At 41.7% G+C, this 20,891-nt stretch overlaps 1 protein-coding gene across 3 annotated transcripts in view; it reads right to left on the bottom strand.

Annotated features, from left to right (window-relative positions):
• EEA1 (early endosome antigen 1) overlaps positions 1–18,400 on the bottom strand; it is a 67,709-nt gene extending 49,309 nt beyond the window's left edge. Inside the window, exons 1-3 of one of the 3 annotated variants that reach the window (XR_011730121.1) lie at positions 18,224–18,400; positions 10,154–10,246; positions 7,165–7,287 (exon numbers count right to left, since the gene is read on the bottom strand). Coding sequence is in view for 2 of the 3 variants with exons in the window: in XM_071765276.1 (XP_071621377.1) it covers positions 7,165–7,287; positions 10,154–10,246; positions 18,224–18,247 (240 nt within the window). In the remaining variant the exon portion in view is untranslated. The remainder of the gene's footprint in view (positions 1–7,164; positions 7,288–10,153; positions 10,247–18,223) is intronic. The other 2 variants (XM_071765276.1, XM_071765285.1) reach the window with 2 other exon arrangements.
• Between the last annotated feature and the right edge of the window lie 2,491 nt (positions 18,401–20,891).

Here is a 20,891-nt window from a genome sequence, read left to right as displayed (position 1 = left end):
TCATTTATAGCCCTGGCTGCACTGTAAGTCATAACTCTCTAATTGGGCTTTATCTTTCAATTTACACAGGGAGAAAAGAACCCAAAAGAAGTTAAAGGATGATTAATTGGGTTTTGTTTTTCTAAACACAGAATGTTTCCAGGAGGAAATGACAATTTATTGAATCCAAAGCTTTTACAGATGCCTGTCAGTTAATGGAAAATAAAACCACAAACACTGCATGCACAAGTTTTTTATCAGGGAAGAGTTCTTAAAATCACAACAGAATCGCTGAAGCAAGACAGCAAGAACAGTAGAAAAGTAGTCCAAACCAAAAACCCCACAGACATGCAGAAACAAGGCACCAGGAGTCAGCACACAATTTACAGGTCAGAAGAGCCCCTGGCCCAGTGGTCAAGGCATTCCAACAAGAATGAGTAAGACACTAACTACAAATCCCACTTTTCTGATCCCAAGGGAAACGTTTCTCTTTCAGGTGGATGCCAGTGAGCCATGTCCAGTACCCAGCACATCCAGAGCACCAAGCTGTTCATGGTGGGATGGGCCATCCTCAGGGTGAAGACTCCAACATAGACATTTCACTCAAGAGCAGCACAGAAACTGCTACACAGAAGTTTTGTAGGAAAGTGTCTTACCCCAGCTTGAGTTATGAGAAATTTCACAAAAGACCTCAGGCTCCATAGAAGCACTAGAGGCTTCTTTACTTGCCTTACTCAAGGCAGACCTATGAATAAGCCCACAGAAGACTGTTTGTAGCTATTTTTCCCCTCTAATAGTTAAGATTCGGTTTCAGGCCTGATAAAGTTAAGCTTCTCAATCCTAAAATGCATCCAAGGTAAATTATTCCCTTTGGGTAACATTAATTTTCACACTAATCATAATGAAGTATTATTTGGGATCTAAACCAGGTTGCTAAAGGCAACACTGGAAGGAAAATCTGGCCAGAAGAAATACCATATTTATTTTTATTGTACCCATATAATTTACAAGGCTCTTAACTGTGGAAGAACTTTGGCCTCTCACATCAAAATACACTGCCCAGTGAGAGGAGGGGCATGGCAGACAACCACGCTGATGGCAGGCTACTGCAGAGTCCTCCTAATCCTCAGACTATTTTAAAACTGACTCAGAAACAGTTTATGGAACAGAAAAATTAATGTACAGAACAGAATGAATTCTGTTGCTCTGGCTTCTCCTTGTATTACTCAATAGGGCTGACTGGGAGTAAGGCAGTGGTGCAAAACATTTTTCTGAAAATTTCACTCTTCGGAGAATATTCCCAGACTATTGACTTAATTGCAATGGGGTTTTCCTCGCCATTCTGCACAAACTTGATCTAATGAAATTGTGTACTGTGACAAGACGTTTTGAAAAGCAACATTTTCCTTACTCCCTAGCAAAGAAAATTGAGTATTTTCCAAAATCTGAAAGCCCTCAAGAGACTGAAGGTTCCTCCTTGAGGTTTAAAACATAACCAGACATTTACATATAGGTGTTTACTTCCCAATTATGACCAATGGAGAGCTATTCAGCACTGTTAACAGAGGAAGGAACAAGTCAACTGACCATAACAAATGTGTTCTGTATGTATAGAGTCAGCATAGCATCTCCCTGGGCTCCCTCATTGATAACTGCAGCTTGAGACACCTATAGATACACACATTAATCTATCTTCATCTGCCAACTGTTTTTTTTTCCCCAGGCTCTTTAACAAAATGGTCTTTGTAGAGCTAATATGAAATCTTGCTTTAAGTAATTAGTGAGTGAAAGCACAGCTTACACTACAAAGCTACTTTTCCACAAATTAAAACTGGAGTTATCTGGCAGAAAGAACATGACACTTCTTGAAGGACAGCCCCATGGGCAAGGCAGTTTTTGCAGGATGGAATTCAGATTTGCTCATCTAGTTGAAGTTCAAGAAAAAAAGTATCCCATTTAGGTTTGAAAGTCACAGCCACAGCTACCCAGCTTCCTTAGCATTTTCTTGAAATAGCTGATGACTGTCTATAGCCTATTCTCCAATCCCATTTTAAAATTGTATAGAACTGAACAACTGTCCCACTTAGGCAGCTACAATTGCTGCTGATCTACAGCTGGATGTGGTAGAGAGCTACATAGCACAAATAGTGCACCCAGAGCTTGATTTGCTAACACAAACAGAGCTTCTGGAACATCTTGAAATTTTATCCCAGCAATTATGTCACGAGTCAAGCTTCAAGAACCAAGGAACTCTGCTGTCTTCCACTGAGAAGTCAATTTTATCCCACAGAATCTCTTCTAGGAAAATATTTAACTGCTGTGGTAAAAGAAAAAACAAAAAAACCCAAAAAAAAAAAAAACAACCCCCGAAAAAAACAAACCACCACCATATACATGCTATAGGGTGACTTAGTCCATTCCAGTACGCCCTTTAATGTATTTGGCATTCATATTATCAGACTTAAAGTTTTAATAAATTTGAATTTCTAGGGTTTGCCTTTGACCTTCTAGAAATACTGGGCCAACACTCAAGCCTACAGCCTGTTTGCAGCGAGCCACACAAACAAAAAGCATCACTGTAATTCAAACCAAGAGCTGTAACACCTTCCAGCCATGACCTATGTTTGCCCATGTCTCAGAATCCAGACTTATATTACCAGTTTTTTCAAAAGTGCATTGGTACAGTAAACTGCATGCTGTAAATAAAGGTCACTGTATGGCATGTTCATATACTCAGAGGCATAAACACTCCTCTGGAGTTTACTTTAGGTTTTGTGTGTAATGATTATCTGGAAAAATTCTAAATTCACTATTCATGCTTTTCTACTGCAGGTGAACCTCCACAAACTTCCCTGATACACAGAACACATCTTCACCAGCATTTAATAGTAACTAAGCTAAACCTCAGATACTCTACAGTTACACATTGATTTAAAGGCTGAAACATTTTACACAGTGTAAGATTAGGAACTGTATATACTTAAGGCAAGAGGGCAGAAATGTACTGATGTTTCAGAGCTGAAAGATGTATCAAGTAATTTCTACATTTTACTTCCCAAAGAGTTATCATAGCTAATAACTGAATTCTCAGGAAGTTCTTGGGCAGATTAAACTGTCTACCTAAACAGCAAGGAAAAGAACACATTTCATAATTTATTTCAGGAATCTCACATAGTGACAAAAAAAAAGTAATCATGAGATATTTTAAGTTAAAGAATAAATAAATTAGAGGTCACTCCCTCTATATAGCACTACAAGGAAAGTACAGTTGGCATTTTTTCCATGTCTTCTACCAGAAGAAGCCTTTTTTCCTACGTTTACATAAAAGGTAAGATGACAGGGGCTTCCTCAGATAACATCTCCATTTAATCACAAAAAAATTAGGCTAAAAGGTTGTGTTTTACATAATTAAGACCCACAGTCCCTCTCAATTTCTACAAGTATTTAACCTTCTGGACAAAAAGAAAAAAAGTGTCTTGCTGAAGTTTATTTTATACCACGATGCAGAGCCAATGTCTTCCCAGAAAAAAAGGTGGATTCTTCCAAAGAAGAACAGAACCAATAATTCCTAGTTCAGTTTTCTACTGTTTGTATTACTACTGATGAGTAAGATTACAGTTCTGTCACAACCTACAAGACTACAATTTTTTGTGAATTAGAAAATCTAATCCAGTGCTATTTCTTAAAGAAATGTTGCATCACATGGCCAAGTCAAATCAAACCAATATCTCTAATTCCTCATTCTTGCTATAGTTCAGATGCTGCAGCAAATTAATTTACTAATGTAACTCAGACAACAACCTTTGTTCCTGTGCACAACAGGCAAGTACCACTGAGGTGAAAGCAAATGCCACCATGTCATTTGGAAAGCACCTGGAAGAGCATGAAAAGCGAATAAAATATCGGCCTTAATGCATTGACACAATGCTCTGTACAAAGCCACTCTATAGCACATCCGTAAAAACAGAAGATGCAGTAAATTACATCTATAATAAGAGACAACTAGAAAAAAAAACCCTCAAAAACCAGACATAAAGAATAAGGTCTTCCCTAAGACAGATAAAAAGAACCCACATTTTTGCACAACTAGTATGCCAATTAAGACTCTAGACAATCCTACTATGAAAAGCCCATTCAGAAAACCTCAGGATCATATCTTGTTTGTTTTAGCTGAGAAATAAATATTTACTAAACATCTAACTAACGTAAATAACTAAACAGTTACCTAAAGTAACTGTTTCATAATTGCCCTAGCTTTAGCCTAGTTGTAGAGAAGACAACAGATATTAACAGCCACTATATTCTAAGCATTGCAAGAGAATCATACAGTGGCTTTTTTTTTTTTTGATGTCTCAGGAGCAACCAGACAAGAATTTCTGAAACTAAGCTTCTCTTACTGACTCACTGTGTGGATGTGCTGAAAGTCCAAGAGTCAGGAAATGCTGCACATGGTTCAGAAATGCATCATCCCCTCAGGGGAAAAACAAAACCAAACAAACAAAAAAACACCAAAAAAAAACCCCCAGAAGCAGCCACACAGCTTTTGCTGGTGGCACCACTTCGTACATGAAAGCTGGGGAACAATGTGACCACCATACAGCATTTATTTGGCTGATCTGGCTATAATCCTGCAGCTGAATAAGCCTCTGACTTCTAAAGTAAGGCTTCATCAGTGCTTGGGGAGCATGGGAAAGTATTTCACTGTTGTTTTCAGAGGTTAAATGATGCTATCCTTAGTTTGAAACATGAAGGTTGCAGAGAGAGCTGTTAAGAAGGAGGACCATAAATAAGGCTGTATGTGAGTGACAAGGAACCTTTCTGAGCACAAGACATCAGACACCTTTGAAAACTTCAGGACTGAAGGAAAAAATCAACTCTCAATGCATGGAGGATGGAGAGGAGGGAAGAGCAAGTAAAACAAATCTAACTTACTAAAATTTTCATCAGCAGGGAGAGCATATCAGTGGAAGACAGGTCAGTGAAGAAAGCTATAGGCATCATTAAAAGCCTGCTAGTACTTGGTACTAACATTTTTGTCAAGCAAGTGACAATTTTTCAGGTCTTAAAAAGTTTCTTCAGGATTGTTTCCAACAAAATGTATTTCAACTTTTCACAGGAGTATCCACAAGCAACAGAAAGCCAAACACCAGTCTTGGAGAGCTAAACTCAGCAATGTTTTGTATCTGTGATACATAAGATGACACTAGTAACAGATTATGTTCTTCTTATAATGCTGACTCAGGAATGTCAAAGATGGAACAAACAGTAGCAACCTCATCGTGTTGCTGCTTAAGGATCACAAGGTGCTTGTTGCAAATGTAAACTCTCATTTTCCATCAACAAATGCAAATCATCAGCCTCTCCATAGTCAAGTGTTTGAAACTTTACACATTAGTATTGATTATAATTATTCACAGATTTCCTCACTTTTTCGATGTTTCCATGAACGTTGATATAATAAAAGTTCGAAGTGAAAAAAAATACATGTATATTAGCATTGTTTCTCACCTCTTCTAGATATTCACAACGGGAGCAGCTAGAAGCTGTTCTAGCAACAGCTAGAAGCAACTGAATTTGTATTTTTCTGCTATACTGATACAAAAGTTTTATCAAGTTAAAAAGTTTCAATACACTACTGACAATAAAAAGTACTGACAGGTGACTGAAGGTAGAAAAACAAAACTCAAAATGGGAAGAACCCACTTGAAACTCCATGAAACTATATTAAACACAATCCAACTTAAATAAGAGTAAATTCTTCAGGTAACCAAACCACTTCTGATGGCTCACATCTCTCTATCTACTGATATCATCATATCAGGAACGCCACAGTCTGTCACTGGTAAATCACAGCTTACTCAAGCCATGCACTTGCACTGTGACCAGACAATAGAGCAAATGAAATGCTGGTTTGACCACAAACAGAGCACTACAGATGGTCCGTGCTTCAACAGGATGCAAAGAGGAATAAATCAAAAGCCAGCTGTCCTGCCTCTGAGGAGATCCCCCAACACTTCAAAAAAACAGCACAGACCAGTTTTACAACAGATCCCGCTCACTTTAATAGGTGAACATTTCAGCCTTGAAAAGGGATCTCAACTAACTCTAAAATCATCAGTATGCTGATGGCTTTCATAACTTTTGCTAATAACATCCCACAATTTGAAAGTTTCCTTTCAAAATAAACTGTAAAAGCACACTAAAGTTAGAGAAGGGAAAAAAGCATTGCTTAACAAATGCACACAGCAACAAACACATTAAAATCACATCACTCACACAGCCTAAAATAAATACTTTGATTCCATAACTCAACAAAAGTCATGTCAGTAGCCAGAATACAAAATCTCCATAAAAACCCATGTAGTGCATGGCAAGCTGCCTGCCCCCAGCAGTCAAATCTTCTCTGAATGTTCACAGAAGAAAAAATTCAGATAGCCTTGTGCAGCTGGAGGCTGTTACCTTACAGAATCTAAATTCTTCTGAACTAAACCACTTTGGTTTAATTGTGCAGTTTTACACTCCACAATTGGAAGAGTTTAGAAATGCATTACTACTTATGCCAACTATCAACTGACATGACATTTGCATTTTGTCAGGGGCACTGAAAAGTTCCAATCACCTTCTATATTAAAAGTTGTTTTTATAATTGTTTGTATAATATTTCTGCAATACATAAGGCTTTTAAACATGTTTAAGAGAAGCCTCTAAAATTTCTATATTCCTGTACTCAGTCCCATCTTTTCCCCAGTCTGCCAATCTCCCACTAGAAATCTGCCTTTAAAATAGTTCACTAATAAAAAGCTCAAAATATTTCTACTCACAAAAGAGGTACCAGATCCAATAGTGTATTTAACACTATACTGAGTCTGAAGTTAAATAAATCAAATAAAACAACAGTCTCATTTACAAGAAAATCAAGCTAAAGCTGTTAAAAAAAGAATACATCAGTGACTGCACATCTCCCAATACCTCAAATATTTCATGTATGAGAAAACTGCAAACCAGAAAGCTAGACATAGATTAATTCTTCTGCTGAATGCATACTTTGGAATCATGCATAACGAATCAAATTATGTTTTCAGCAATTTAAAAAGCTGACATCCAAGCCACAAAATAAAAAGGATTTATGTTCATTTAAAAGAAGCCCATTACCAAAGCTATTGAAACAAAATAAACAAGACCCACAGTAACAGCTGGGAGGTCACGAAGCTCCTGTCTTCCTTCTGTCCCAGTGTGCTCGTTCTGGTAATGTTCAGACAGATCAGTGGGAGTTACACACACTTTCATACACAGTGGACAGATGAAGCCCTGTGAAACGTATATTTCCTTTTAAGAAACTAACAAAGACAAAAAAGCATATTTGGAATCAAACACTGTTCAAATTCTTATGCTGAAAGTTCTCTACAATCACCAAAAGCCAAATCCGTTTTCCTTCTGGAAAGAGTTTTTGCAAACCACATTATCAATGCCACGGAGAAGGCAAGAGGGAAAAGTTATTAAGAACATGAAAACAAACAAATCTAAAACACACATTAAAAGCTAGCACAATGATGCACATTGCTTTGTATTCTCCAGGCACTCCTGGTACCCCCTCCATGAGACAAAGAAATAAGCTGCATGACAAATTGTAAATGGACTATTACAAGGCATCACGTCAGACCCACCACACAGTTTCCCGTAAGGTTGTCCAGATGTTTCACAGAATGAAAAACAAGGGTGGTATTGCAGAAATACCCCTGTAAATTAGTAAGAAAGTTTGCAGCAGCAGGAGAGGTCTGGGTGCCAACAAAGCAGGACATCTATCTGCCTGGTATGCTCACTTAGGGAGAAGTACCCACTCTTCCTTGGTAGAATTTAAAAAAACTCAGCATGCTCACCAGACATTTACCAAAGCCAAAAGTTAAATCAGTTTCTGCAGAACAACATCTTCAAGACACAAGCTACATGCTCAAACACCTGGAAAAAGTAAGGTGGAAGGTTAAGAGCTGTGGGCCTCTGATCACACTGCTGCCTAGAAGTCTGCATCTCCATGGAAGGGGATTACAGGGGTGGGCAGGAATGACTGAACATAATCCCCTGTGCATGCATGGAAAGGTTAAGGCCCCTCACAAAACAGATACCTGTGGCAGACCTGTGCAGCTAACACAGCCACGTTACACTAATGAAAAGGTAAACACGCTGCTGGATTCACTGCAAGCACAGAGTACTTAGCAATCCTGCTCTGCAGATGGAGTTGCCCTGGGACCTAAACTAAAAAAGTAGGATAGGCTCAAAAATATCCTCCTTTAGTCAGTACGCTGACTAAAAGATGTAGCTAGACTTGATTAGAGGGTTCTGTGTGACCTGAAATGCTGATGTGGCTGCAGACAGAACTAAAACAGCTTTTCACCTCTCCTTTAGATAGGAATGGTTTGAATTCTGACTTCCCCACTCCTTTTGCCTCACACTACTATTCTCAAAAATAAGGATTGATTTCAACTAGGCTTGAGAAGATAGGAAACATGAGACTCTGCACAGATTTAGCAGTTTTTTCTCCATTTGAATCCTGCAGAAATACAAATGAGAAAATCTAGCTAAGAAAATGGAGCGAAAATAAGCCAACTGGATTTCTAACTTTGCTTAATATTGAAGAACCAGGTGGGATCAGAACTATGCAATGGAGAGCAAACATTATACAAGGTCTTGTCTACGGTACTCCTGGAGAAAAGTTCTCAGAGAGACAACACCCCAGGACAGCTGCACAGGAAAAGGAAGAGCAACAGAAAGGCTCAAGCTATGTGCTCTAATGCATGAATCTCAGGAGAGTAAGGGCCCATCACCTGCTTCAGAGCACAAACAGATTTTGAAATTAGGTGGCAAGAACAGCCCACTTGTAATAAATGTAAGACAGTGGAATTATTGACAACTAAAAGATACTTCTTCATGTTAAACATTTAATAATACAGACATACAACCACTTTGAAAGCTTGTTCTACTCCAGGAAAATACTGCTACATTAATATTGAGGTACCTTGTGACATCCACCAGCTGTCCAGTCAGTTATACTGCACTGATGTTAACAGAATTGTGCAATATTATTCAAACTTTGGAAAGGAGCAATTATCACATCGAACACTTTTGAGCCTGAATTAAGTACAAAAGAAATGAGGTTTTAGTCTGCAATTTCTGAACATTCATTTGCGTCAGGGAGGGTGTAAATACACAAAAAAGATTTGGTCTCAGAAATGCATGGCATGTATAACATGCAGCAAAATATTAAGGAATGTCTGATTATACTGACAATAATAAAGCTTCAAGAAACAAGAAATAAGTAGAAGCCTAGATGGAAGGAAATAAGGAATTTTAAAAGCATGGTGAAAGTTTTTTATCTCTTATCATAGCAGGCACAGTAATATTTGAATCACCATACACTTTATTCAGTGTAGGAAAGGGCACTTTGCTCCCTTTAATGCTGTATATGGGAGTAATTAACCTCGCACCACATTTGTATGCTAATCTTGCAACATTTTCAAGCTGGCTAATCAGGGTACATTAGCACAAACTAACTTCAACAGCCAGTGAACTCAGTTTGCATTTTTCAGAGTTAATATTTGACAACACTGTAAATCCAAAGACATTGTATTATGGGACTGTAGCAAGCATAACAACTTATTCTGCTGGTTAAGTATGCTATACAGTACATAAAAAATGCATAGGATTTACAAGTGATAGATATATACAACGACAACAGAGAAAACCCAACACATTTGATACTTTACAAGGAGGAAGAAAGTTCCAGTACACCCTATAGCTTAGCAGAAGCAAGGTGAAAAGGCAGTAGAAGTGTGATAAAAAGTTAAGCCTTCTTTTCTGGAACTCTCATAGAAGATTTATTAATGAGGAGTCGAGTGTATGTCTCATTACTTTTCATTTTAGTTACTCACCTCTAGGATTATAGGAAGGGTTGCTCGTGACCACTTAAGAAAGCTAAGCCTAAATAACAGTTACCTATAAACACGGCCTAGCCTTCCTTTTTCATTTAAATAACCAATTCTTAGAAGATGACACTTCTGAGTGTTTATTTAGTACAGCTGCTATTTAGGGAGGTCATCAAGAGTTCCTCCCAACAGCTTCATAGATCAGAGAAACAGCAGCCAGGGCCTAAGGCTCCAGGCCCAAGGCCGTGGCACAGTACCTCAGAGGTGCCCTCGTTGTTCACGTCCACGGCATTTCCTGGGGTGGCAGATGAATCCGAATCAGAGCTCTGAGATCCACCTCTACCCGGAGTCTGAAAGAGAGGGGGGAGAGAAAAAAATGAGCATCTACAGACTGTATTTAATAATGCGTGGTACAGTCATATGCAAAGGCCTCTCTTCTACTTGTTGAAATACAGAAGTATTTTCCCCCCGCAAGGGTAATGAAGTAAACAAGCTGACAAGCAATTATATAATTTTCAGTGCAACACTTCAACAAAAGCTTTTATCCAAGACTCTCCATGCATCAAAGAACAAGCAGACAACAGAATTGAAGGCCAGGATTTTAAACCACTTCCTCTCACACGAATGCTCAACACAAAATAAAGTATTAGACTGAACTCTGTCTTTGTATCACTCACTCTCCTATTAAATCAGGTCTCTGTATCCAATAGGAAAACACTAGAAATTCCAATCTAAACAGTTTAAGAAGTAATAAACTATAATAGATATAATATATAAATAAATATCATACTACTTTTTTGATAATTTGTCTACAATCTGAATGAGCCCTTAAGTACTTGAAAGTCGGAAAACCAAAGTGTGACTCTGCTGATACAATAAGCACACCAGAAGGTACACTGCCTTAACTTGGAAAAAATAAAATCAAAATTCAAGCCTGTGGCAAAGCTAAAGCAGTTAATCAGTAAGACAACTTACAAAAAAAACTTCAAGAATATATTGGAAATCAGGAACAACAATAGTGATTTGAAACTACAGATTTAGAGAAACTAAGCATATCTATTTGAGATGCTACACAACTCAAAATCTGGATAGATGAATCACAACTTATAATACCTTTTTAACTGTAACTTTGATTTAAATTTGATTTAACTTCACACATCTCTAGAACACCACTGCTTGACTGATGGCAGAAGAGTTAGCATTCTCAAAGAAAACATCAGTAATTATCTCAATGTGTATATGCAATGCTAGCTTCAACCGAAAATAGAAGTTCATTATCCAACTTCATTATGACACTTGTAAATGGAGTGAAGTAATGCAACTGCTGTATTTTAGCCCATTTGGAAATACTTACAATAAAGGATTTTTTAATTTAATATAGGGGGATTAAGGTACAGTATTTTAAGTATATAGATGGAAATTTACAGGGAGAGGGAGAGAAGCAGATAAATAGTTTTAGTTTCAAGACCTTGGCGTCTCCAAAATCTTGTTTGGTTTAGAATTTTCTTGCTCAAACAGAATCTTTTTTTTTTTTTCCAGACAAATCAGCTAACCTTTAATAAGATATCTGCAGGACACAGGCTTTTCCATACTTTGAAAATTAAGCACATTTTCTGCTTTTTTTTTCTAAAGAATGTTCTATTTCCAACCTTTGTAAAGATAACAGCCTTTTATTACTAATCAAATTTTAAAAATATGCAATAAAAAGGCCAAGTTTACTAATTAAGGATTCCTAGTGACATACAGTTCAATTTCAGAAAGGCTCCAAAGACAAGCCAAAGGGATGTGAGGAGGAGGGAAGCAGCGAGCTATCAGGGCTGGAGCCAGTATGTGAAGGAGAGGGCTCTCTCTCCTCATTCCAGCCTTCTCTGGGATCATCAGTTGAGTCATCTAGATACACTGGTTTTCCTCCTCTTTTGTATTTTAGTTGTTTTGTGTTTCTAAAGAACATAAGAATGCACTATAGTTCCCTGGTGGAGCATAAAAAAGCAATAGGCAATGTGACGCAAGCTCTCCAAGTTAGTTTCAGGAGAGGCAAAAAAGGGTGGAAGCCAACAATAGGATGCACATGCAAAGCACTTCTAAGGGAAAAGCATTACTAATTCTCCTCCAGGTCTCTGTCAGAGACTAAACAAGGCACATCCCAGCACGGACCACGGGCACATGCTCTTCTGGTTTTCATGTGACACCAAACTGGCAGGGCCAGTTGATAACTCCATCAGAGGCACACAGATGGGCTGGAGGAAAGGGCTAACAGGAACCTCAGGCAGTTCAGCAAGGACAAATGCAGAGTCCTTTGCCTGGGTTGGAAAACTCCTGGCAGCAACACGGGCCCCTCTGCTGAAAAGGACCCAGAGCTCGTGTCAGACAGCAAGGCAAACAGAAGCCAGCAGCGTGCCCTGGCAGCAGAGAGAGACACCAGCACCCTGGGTTGTGTTAATGGGAACCCAGCCAACCCACCCAGGGATGTGACCATCCCCCCCACTGGCCCAGCACCCATTGGACCACACTGAGATACCACATCCAGTTTTGGCTCTCCCAGTCCAGGGAGGACATTGATAAAACAGAGTGAGTTCAGCAAAATGCCACCAAGACAGCTGGGGCTGGAGCACCTGCCCTGTGGAAAGGGGCTGAGTAAACAGGGCTGGATAGGTTTAGGGCTGAGACGGCTTCGGGAGGGCCTAATAGCACCGGCACCACCTACAGGGAGGTCATCAAAAAAAAGGAAGCCAAGCTACTCCCAGGAATGCTCAGTGGAACAAGTAGACACAAAAACTGGAATAGGAGAGGCTTGTAGACACAAAGAAAAGCTTCTCCAATGCAAGACCAAGCCTTAGCAGCCTGCTCCTGACCTCCACTCTCATCCTGCTTGCAGCAGGAGCTCAGACAGAACGCTCCTGAGCTCCCTTCCTACCCAAATTGCTCAGTGACCTCTGAAGTGCTGTCCCACAGACACACGTCCTGCAGGAGAGCTCTGAAATGCACATTCGGTAACTTCATTAATGCAGACATGGATTTTGTGCATTGGCAGTCAGTGGAATTATATTTAGAACAACTGGTAAGTTGTAGCCAAGTTTCCCAGTAAGACAGCTAAGTTAGAACATCCCACCTATTGTTATAAATAGTTTTCTTCAGTTGACATAGTTCAGAGGATCCTTTCCATGCAACCCATAAACAACAATCATGCAAACCAGAGGTCAGGCTCACTTCTGAAACCATTTTGTGCAAGAACAAGGAATCCAAAAGAGATGTAGACACACATACTTATATATAAGGGGAAATGAAGAGGTCAGGTGTCAAAGCTTTCTGCCATACAGGAGCTAAACTTCCAAAATATAAAAACCCATTTCCTACTGCAAGGAATTTTTAAAAAGGCTTTAGAAGTCTGAACATCATCAAAAGGTTTTTATATGACAGCTCTTCTTCTAGAATGCCTGAGAACTTGGACCCCTATCTGTCCCAGCATCTCTATACACAAGTAGAAATGGGACATTCTGAAATGGAAAAAAATGTCAGCATTAATGGATATTTACAGGAAGTGGAAGGCTGCTGATCCTCTCTTCAGCTCCAAAAACTGAAGAATGTGCCTTCACGTAGCTTTGGACAGAAAGACACATGAGCAGGGGGAGAGCTTGAACAAACCAGAGATTATTACAACCTCCAGGATAAACGCTCTTCTATTGAAAGAACAGTCTTAATACTACATGGTTGATTAAAGTATTTGCTTTATGAAACACTTCAGACATGCTACAATGACACTAAAAAGGAGCCACATGGCATGTCTTATTACATGCACCATACAAGGTGGAAATTATTAAACAGTACCTGTCAAAATCCTTTGAAGGATGGGCTGCCTCCCCCATCTTTTAATATTTAAAAAATTCAACATGTTCTCTTTAAAAGAGAAAGAATAATTCCAAAATAGATTTAGAAAACTTAGGACAAGCAGGTGGCATTTTCTAGTGAATGGATTGCAAAAGGAAGAAAGGTGGTAAAGAGAGAGGTCATTAAGAAACTTTCAAGATCATGAGAAACACACGTAGCATCCATTTGCAAAGTAATACAGACTAGCAAGAAAAAATTTATACAAATTTGCAAGGATGTTGTGGAAACTAAGGCTACAAATGCAATCTTTCAAAGCTATGATATAATTTAAACATCCTTCACCAGCCAAATCAAAAATGGGAAATTAGGAATATTTTTAGTTGATTATTGCATTATCAAATAGGTTCCCACATGGGAACCTATTCCCATATGGGCCAGGCTCCCAGACCACTGTTTTATCATTTTCCATTAAAAAAAAAAAAAATTAAAAAGTCACAACACATTTACCAACTCAGATTTTGGGAACTAAGGAAAAACTCAGAATGATGATTTTTTTTTTGTTTTTTTTTTCTTTTCAGTTGGACTATACAGAGGAGCAAAAGAATGACTTATAAATCCTATAGAAAAAGTAAATTTTCACACACGCTTCTGTACATGTATTTTTATAAAATTAACATTTGACCCTTAAAGGCACACCGGGAGTTGAAAGACTGATGCAAAATCAGTCTTCCACCCAACGTATTTCTTTTCTAGTTGTCAGAGCTATTTTTGTTTACTCTGCAGAAAAGTGTATACTTTACTACTAGCACTAGAGTTATAGAATACACTAAACTGTATAACAAAACTGCAAGCTAATATAAAGAAACACTATTTACAACAAAAAAGACAACAACTGCAGCTTGTTTTCTAAAAAGGAATAGAAAATTGTATAATGAATGAGCTAAGCTAAATGCATTAAAATGATGGAGTGTAAATATGGATTGCTACCATGTCATTTTTGCATAGTCATTTATCTGTCTGTAGCTGTGCTCCATTCAGTCCTGACATTCAATTCAGAATAAATTAAACCTTTGAAAAAGCACGTTAAGCCTTGAGAAAGTCTGAATAAATAAGGATTGGTACAGTTTCCCCAGCACAGATTTAAATACTACAGAAGGGTACTACTGTCCAAACGTATTAATGTCCCAAAGCAACAAACAAAATGCAAGAATGAGAAGGTAAGGCCAAAGCCCTTGTTATCACACAATTCTCAGTGACAGAAACAGTTCACTGCAACACAGAACAGCAACATTGTTTACTTGTAAAGAAGCATGACGCTATTTTATTACTCCATAAAATGAAATGACTCCTCAGTTCACAGGGCACAAAACCTTTCTTTCCCACTGCACCAAAGATTCCATGCCAGCAGACTCTGTGCCCAGGAAGAGGCACACGCTCCCCCTTCAGCCCCACGGGGAGAGCGTGAGCACGGCTGCAGCTCAGCATCCACCATGTAAATACACTATCTGGCAAGCCCTGAAATTATAACCATAAAAGAGAAATTGACAGGTAAGGCATGAGATGCACTGCATCCCAGACAAGCAAGTATCTCTGCTTCTGAGCTTGGAGTAAGAGAAAAGGTGACTGTTTCACCCAACCTACAGAAATGAGCAAAGCCCCCCCCCCCATTCTCCACCTAGGCCTCAAGATCTCAAGACCAAGAACTCAAGCATGGTTAGAAACAGAGCAATAGGATCTTACCACCCAGATATAACACAGTGGCTACCACTTGCAGACAGGCACCTAAACACAAAGAACGAGGACAAACTAATGTAACCAGTCATCACACTGGCCCAACAGATGAGTACTTCACTACAAAACATGAGGGATGGAAAGAAGGCTCAGAAGAAGGTCAAAGTAATCAAGTTTTCCACTAGCTGAAAAGAAAAGCTTTCTCCTTACAAAAAGTGAGGGGTTTTTTCTTCTCATTCAAGTTTTGGTATCTTGCAAATACAAGAAGTGAGCTCTGCTTCAAGAGACCAGAGGCAGCAGCTACTGTCCCACAAGTAGATGAGCAACAGAGAGGGGACATAGTGACCAAATGAGCAATATTCAATTGTAACAAGTACGTAGAGTACTTCCCATTTTGAAAATACGCTACTCAAAGTCACCATTAAGATGCTTCTAAAGCCAGGAAACACAATTGGAAGACATGAAAAGGTGATCAGGGAAAAGAAGTATAAAAAAGAAACACACAGTGCTTTTAAAATTTGGGAATCAGAATTTTGAACAAGTGACTAGGACTATAAACTGTATCCTAGTAGCTTCTGTCTTCTAAACATGCTTCCAGCACTCAAGTTATTTCATCAGTACTGGCTTAGCAACCCAGGTAGGAAGGATGGCATTACCTATAATCACATAATAATAAATCCAATACATATACAAGAAACTATGCTTCAGACATTAAAATGCATGGGAAGGGGGAGTAGGGGAAGAAGGTATCCCAGCTACATTAATGATGCCCAAGAAAAGGGTCAAGAGTAGGTTCCTTGGCCTTCAAATTACTGCCTCAGAGATGGGAAACATATGCTCTTTATAAAAAAAATTGACAGCAAACTAAAGCTCACTTTTAACAAAGTACATCAGAAGTCTTTTTCATACTTTGCCAACCACAGATTGCAAGTCAAAAAGGTATGTATGAGATATTTATACATACAATCACTACTTTTATAGAAGGCCTAAAGCCCTACTAATACGAGATGGATTTTTCAAAAACACAGTTATTTGTAGCAATTAAAAGATTAACACCTTTAAAAATCTTGGCATTTCTCTAGTTTTTTGGTCAGGAAGACATTTGTTTCACATTTGTTGGCAATTAGCTCTGTTGTAATCCTGTAATTTTCAGAAGCCACTGGGGAACTGCTATTTGTTTAAACTTTTCAGGGAAGATGGTTGGTTTTAACACCCAAAACTTTTGTACAAACTTCAGATTCTTATAGGAAGTGTTTAGCTGAACTTATATTAGGGGGGGGATTTCCTTTGGCACTGTATCAAGTTTTTTCTTCTCTCATAAAGACAAAAATCTTGTTATTTCTCAGAATCAATAAACACCTAGTTAAATGCTGCCAATATTTAATTAGGTCTGTACTAAGTTTCCCTGCTTGTTAGCAGGGCTTCCCATCAAACTTCAGGAAGGAAATTCTTCCCTGTAAACACGAAGCTTCAAATAGACCAAGAACGAGCTTCACCTGCTCGGGGTCTATGATCAAAAAACAATCTGAGGCATGCTTTAGGCTGAGAATCATAGAATTGGCTGGGTTGGAAGGGACCTCAGAGATCATCAAGTCCAACCCTTGAAAGTTGGCTGTATAGATACCAACGCACTTTTTTCCCCTCTGTGAACTCCCTTTCTTGCAGCAACGCTTCCTCGCATGGCAGTAAAGGAAAGCACGCCAGCATTTCCAATAAAACACCCTTTCAGAGGTGTTACACTTCGAAAGTAACACCAGATAAAACACCGAGGGCAGCTGGTTTCCCAGATGGAGCCGTGAGCACCTTCTGCGTGACACCGACGCGGCTCTCCCGCAGCACAGGATCTGGAGCTCTGTCTTCCCACCTTCGGCGTGGATTCAACCCTTTCTGGGTGCATCCTCCAGCCGAGCGGCAGGGATGGAGGGTTCCCAGCACCCCGTGCCAGGCCGACACCTGCCCTTCCCACCTCCCTGGCAGCTCCCACCCCAGCCACCCGCGAACGGCGAGGCAGCCGGCACCGCCGCCGAGATACGCAAGGATTTGGGGGAAGGCGAGAAAGATTTCATAAAGGGGTGTCACAACTCGGCTTTGCAAACCGGGCAGAGCTGCCGGAAAAGCCGGTTCCTGAAAGAAGGCAGACGGCTGGCCGCTGGGCTGACTTTCGGCGTTAGGGGCCTGTTTCCTTGCTGGCCCCCACCCAGGAAAATAACCCCAGGTCCCCCCGGCGGCTCCCCCCAGCCTGGGCTTCCCTGGAGCCCGCTCTCAGCGCGGGGGGAGGGCTGGAAGGGGTCGAGGGTTTGGCGGTGGTGGTGGGGGGGATGGCAGCCAAAGCGACGGGCGAAGGCGGCGGGCGGAGACGCCGCGGCGCTGCGGGAAGGAGCCACGCCGGGACAGGGCCGCCTCTCGCCCCGCCAACAGGCCCCTCGCCCGGCTGCGGAGACCCGCCCGCCGCCGGCACCCCCGCCCTGTCCGAGGGACGCCACCGCCTCCAGCGCGGTACCCCGGGCCCGTCCCGCCCCGTCGGGGCTGCGGCCATCCCCCGCAGCCGGCGGCGGCGGACAAGCTCATGGCCTCCGAGGGCCTAAGCCCTCCCTTGCCTTTAGGATGAGCCGGGCCGGGCCGGTGGCTCTGGCTCCGCCACGGGGAGCCCAGTCGGGAGCCCGGCCGGCACCAGGAAGCGGCACCTCCTCGCCACGCCAGGGCAAGGCAAGGCGAGGCGAGGCACGCCGGCTTCGCTGCCGCTGCCTCCGGGGCGGGTCTCGCTGCCTTACCCGCTGCAGAATCCGCCTGAACATGGTGGCGGAGCCCGGATGCCGCCGTGCGGCCGCGGCCAGGCCGAGGGGGAAGCCGCGGGGCTCCGCGCAGCGCCGCCCCCGCTCCGCAGGAGCCCGGCGTGGCCCGCTCGCCCCGTGACAGCCGCCGCGGCCGGGGAGGCGGGGCAGCCGCCGCACCGGGGCGGAACCGCTCCGCTCCACACCGCGCCGCGCCGCACCGCCCCTGGGAGGGCAGGGCTGGGTCGGATCGGGCGGGGATGGGGCAGCAGCTTCCCGGCCCCGGCGTGCCGGGGAAAGGAGAAATAAGGAGAAGTAGGAAGGCGCCGTGGCGAAAGAGCCAGGCCGCCGGGGGCTGCCCCCCGGGATGGAGCGGCGGTGGCGGCGAGGGATCTGCGCGCCGAGCTCCTCCGCGGGGCCCTGAGCCGGGGCCCGGCGTCTTCCCGCCGCGCCAGGCCCGGCACCGCAGCGCTCGGTGCGTCGCCCGCTCGCTGCCTGTCTCCGGCGGGGAGCCGGGAGCTGAGGAGGGGGAGAAGGAGGTATCTGCCCCCGGGCCTTGGCCTCTTCCCGCCCGGCCTGCAGTGCCCCGGCAGCCCGTCTGCCGCGACAAGGCCGGGCAGGCCCCCGGCAGCTGCAGGGCTCCCTCGGTACTGTCATTTCTCTGGAATCGGGTCGTGGCCAGGGGAAGGAAATAAACTGCATCTTGAACTCGCAGCTGAAGGCTCCTTGTTGGGCGTGAAGCGCAAACGCAGCTCCGTGCTTATTTTGTTGGTCCTGCGGTATCGAAAGTACTGAGGAGTGCAAGTTGAAGGAGATTTTTTTTAGGCGTTCTGGTTTGGATAAGCAAATGAAAAATTAATTGTGAAGGGGCTGTTGTTTACTTCAATCCCTGATCTGAAAAGCCAACCTTGTGGTATCCCATTTGGTATTTATTTAGTACCAGAAAATAACATTTTGCTCACACAAGCATGCACTTTACTTCAGAATAAAGCACAGCCCAAGTCCACCAGTTCATCCAAGGGCAAAAATCTAAATCTGTAGGTGCTGAGGCAAAAAAACCAACATGAGATGAGGCAGGAGTTTCACTGGAATACCAGTAGCCTCTACAGTACATGATTCAACATGCTACAGTTCCCTGTTCTATTCTAAAGCTTAAACTGTTACACACTGGATGCAAGACAAAGGGTCATGAGTAAATAATAAACCCTTCAATGGCTAATTGGGCAGAGCAGAGCAAATATCGTAGCAGAGCACCAGTTGTGCTGCGAAGACTGAAAACATTTTTCCACTCAGAGGCTGACATTTCTAAGCACTCTTAAAATCCTCAGACTTTGCATGAGTTATGAACACATGACCCCAAGGATTCGGCTATAGCAGCTTAAGGCTTGAGGCACAGCAGCATTCTGTGTTTGAACTTGGTTTACTCTGGCGAGGGGCTGCGGTGTGTTTCGTGCTAATGTCATCCAGGGCACAACTGGGGCAGGTTAAGAGCACACAGGCAGCTGGTAAAGGCTTCAGCTGACGGGTGGTGATGTCTTTGGTCACATCCATCAGTTCATTTTCAGTCATGCGTCCAGAGAACAAAATGGCTTTGAAATTTGTCCTACTGCATGGCAGTAATGAGGCTTGTTTCTGGATTTTGTATATAGGACTAACGATGGGCAAAGGATTGTTCTTATATGGCTGTACTGTTCCTTAGGTATGTAGGCAGGCTGTAGACATGTACGACATATGAATTTAGGCAAAATGCCTGCAGATTTTAATACCTCATTTGCTTTTCCAGGTATTTCAACAAGTGCAATGGAAAGCCTAGATCATGCTGTGACACCAGGAACCACCATCACTTGGTACAAAATGGCAGGGAAAATAATCAGTGGCATGTCCACAGCACAAGTCCTCACTTAGATTTGCAGCCTATAACTTTGTAAAGATTCTGGGCTACTGTGCTACATGTTATCAGGGTTCATACAGATGATCATTTTCAATCATGTCAAGCTCCTGACCTCAGCATCTCTTAGGCACAGGTTCATGATGTGTGCTGCACTGGAAAAGTATCCAAGTTTTCCAAGATGTTGCTTTTAGGTATCCTGTTTATAAAATGCATCAGCATGTCTATGGTTGGTGGGTTTTTTTTCTCCTAGATCTTTTAACTGTACATTTTTTACTGTGACAGTATGCTGCTCATATATTTTCAGCAAGTAGCTTTCAAATTTACCCATATCTTTTTCTGAGGGTTTCTTCTTTTAAATTAATCTCTATGAGTTTCTGTTGCACATAGTTTGTTTAAAGACTGTATATGTTAAAAACCACAATAACTAGCAGGTAAAAGTAGTATCATGTTAAAAATCCACATCACAAGCCCAGAACAGACAAAGAGAAACAAGATTAACAATTAAGAGTATTACAAACTTGCCAACCATCTGTTTTCAAAGATTAAAACTTTCCACAAATTCCCCTTTATATCCTCATTCAAGCTCCTTCAACAAACCTATGTCTGAGTTATTGTAGAAAACTGGCTTCTACACACAAGTATGAAAAAAAAACCCAAACCAAGAAACACCCAAAGCCCAGTAAATTACACAACTTACTCAATGGACATTTTTGATCAAAAGAAGTCTTTTATCTTAAAATATTTCATACAAGAAAAGCACAGCATATTTGTTATTTC

The sequence above is a fragment of the Heliangelus exortis genome, chromosome 1, assembly GCF_036169615.1.
Source record: "Heliangelus exortis chromosome 1, bHelExo1.hap1, whole genome shotgun sequence".
Classification (NCBI taxonomy): domain Eukaryota; kingdom Metazoa; phylum Chordata; class Aves; order Apodiformes; family Trochilidae; genus Heliangelus; species Heliangelus exortis.
Note: the sequence above shows the minus strand (reverse complement) of the source record. Positions and strands in the feature narration are given on the sequence as shown.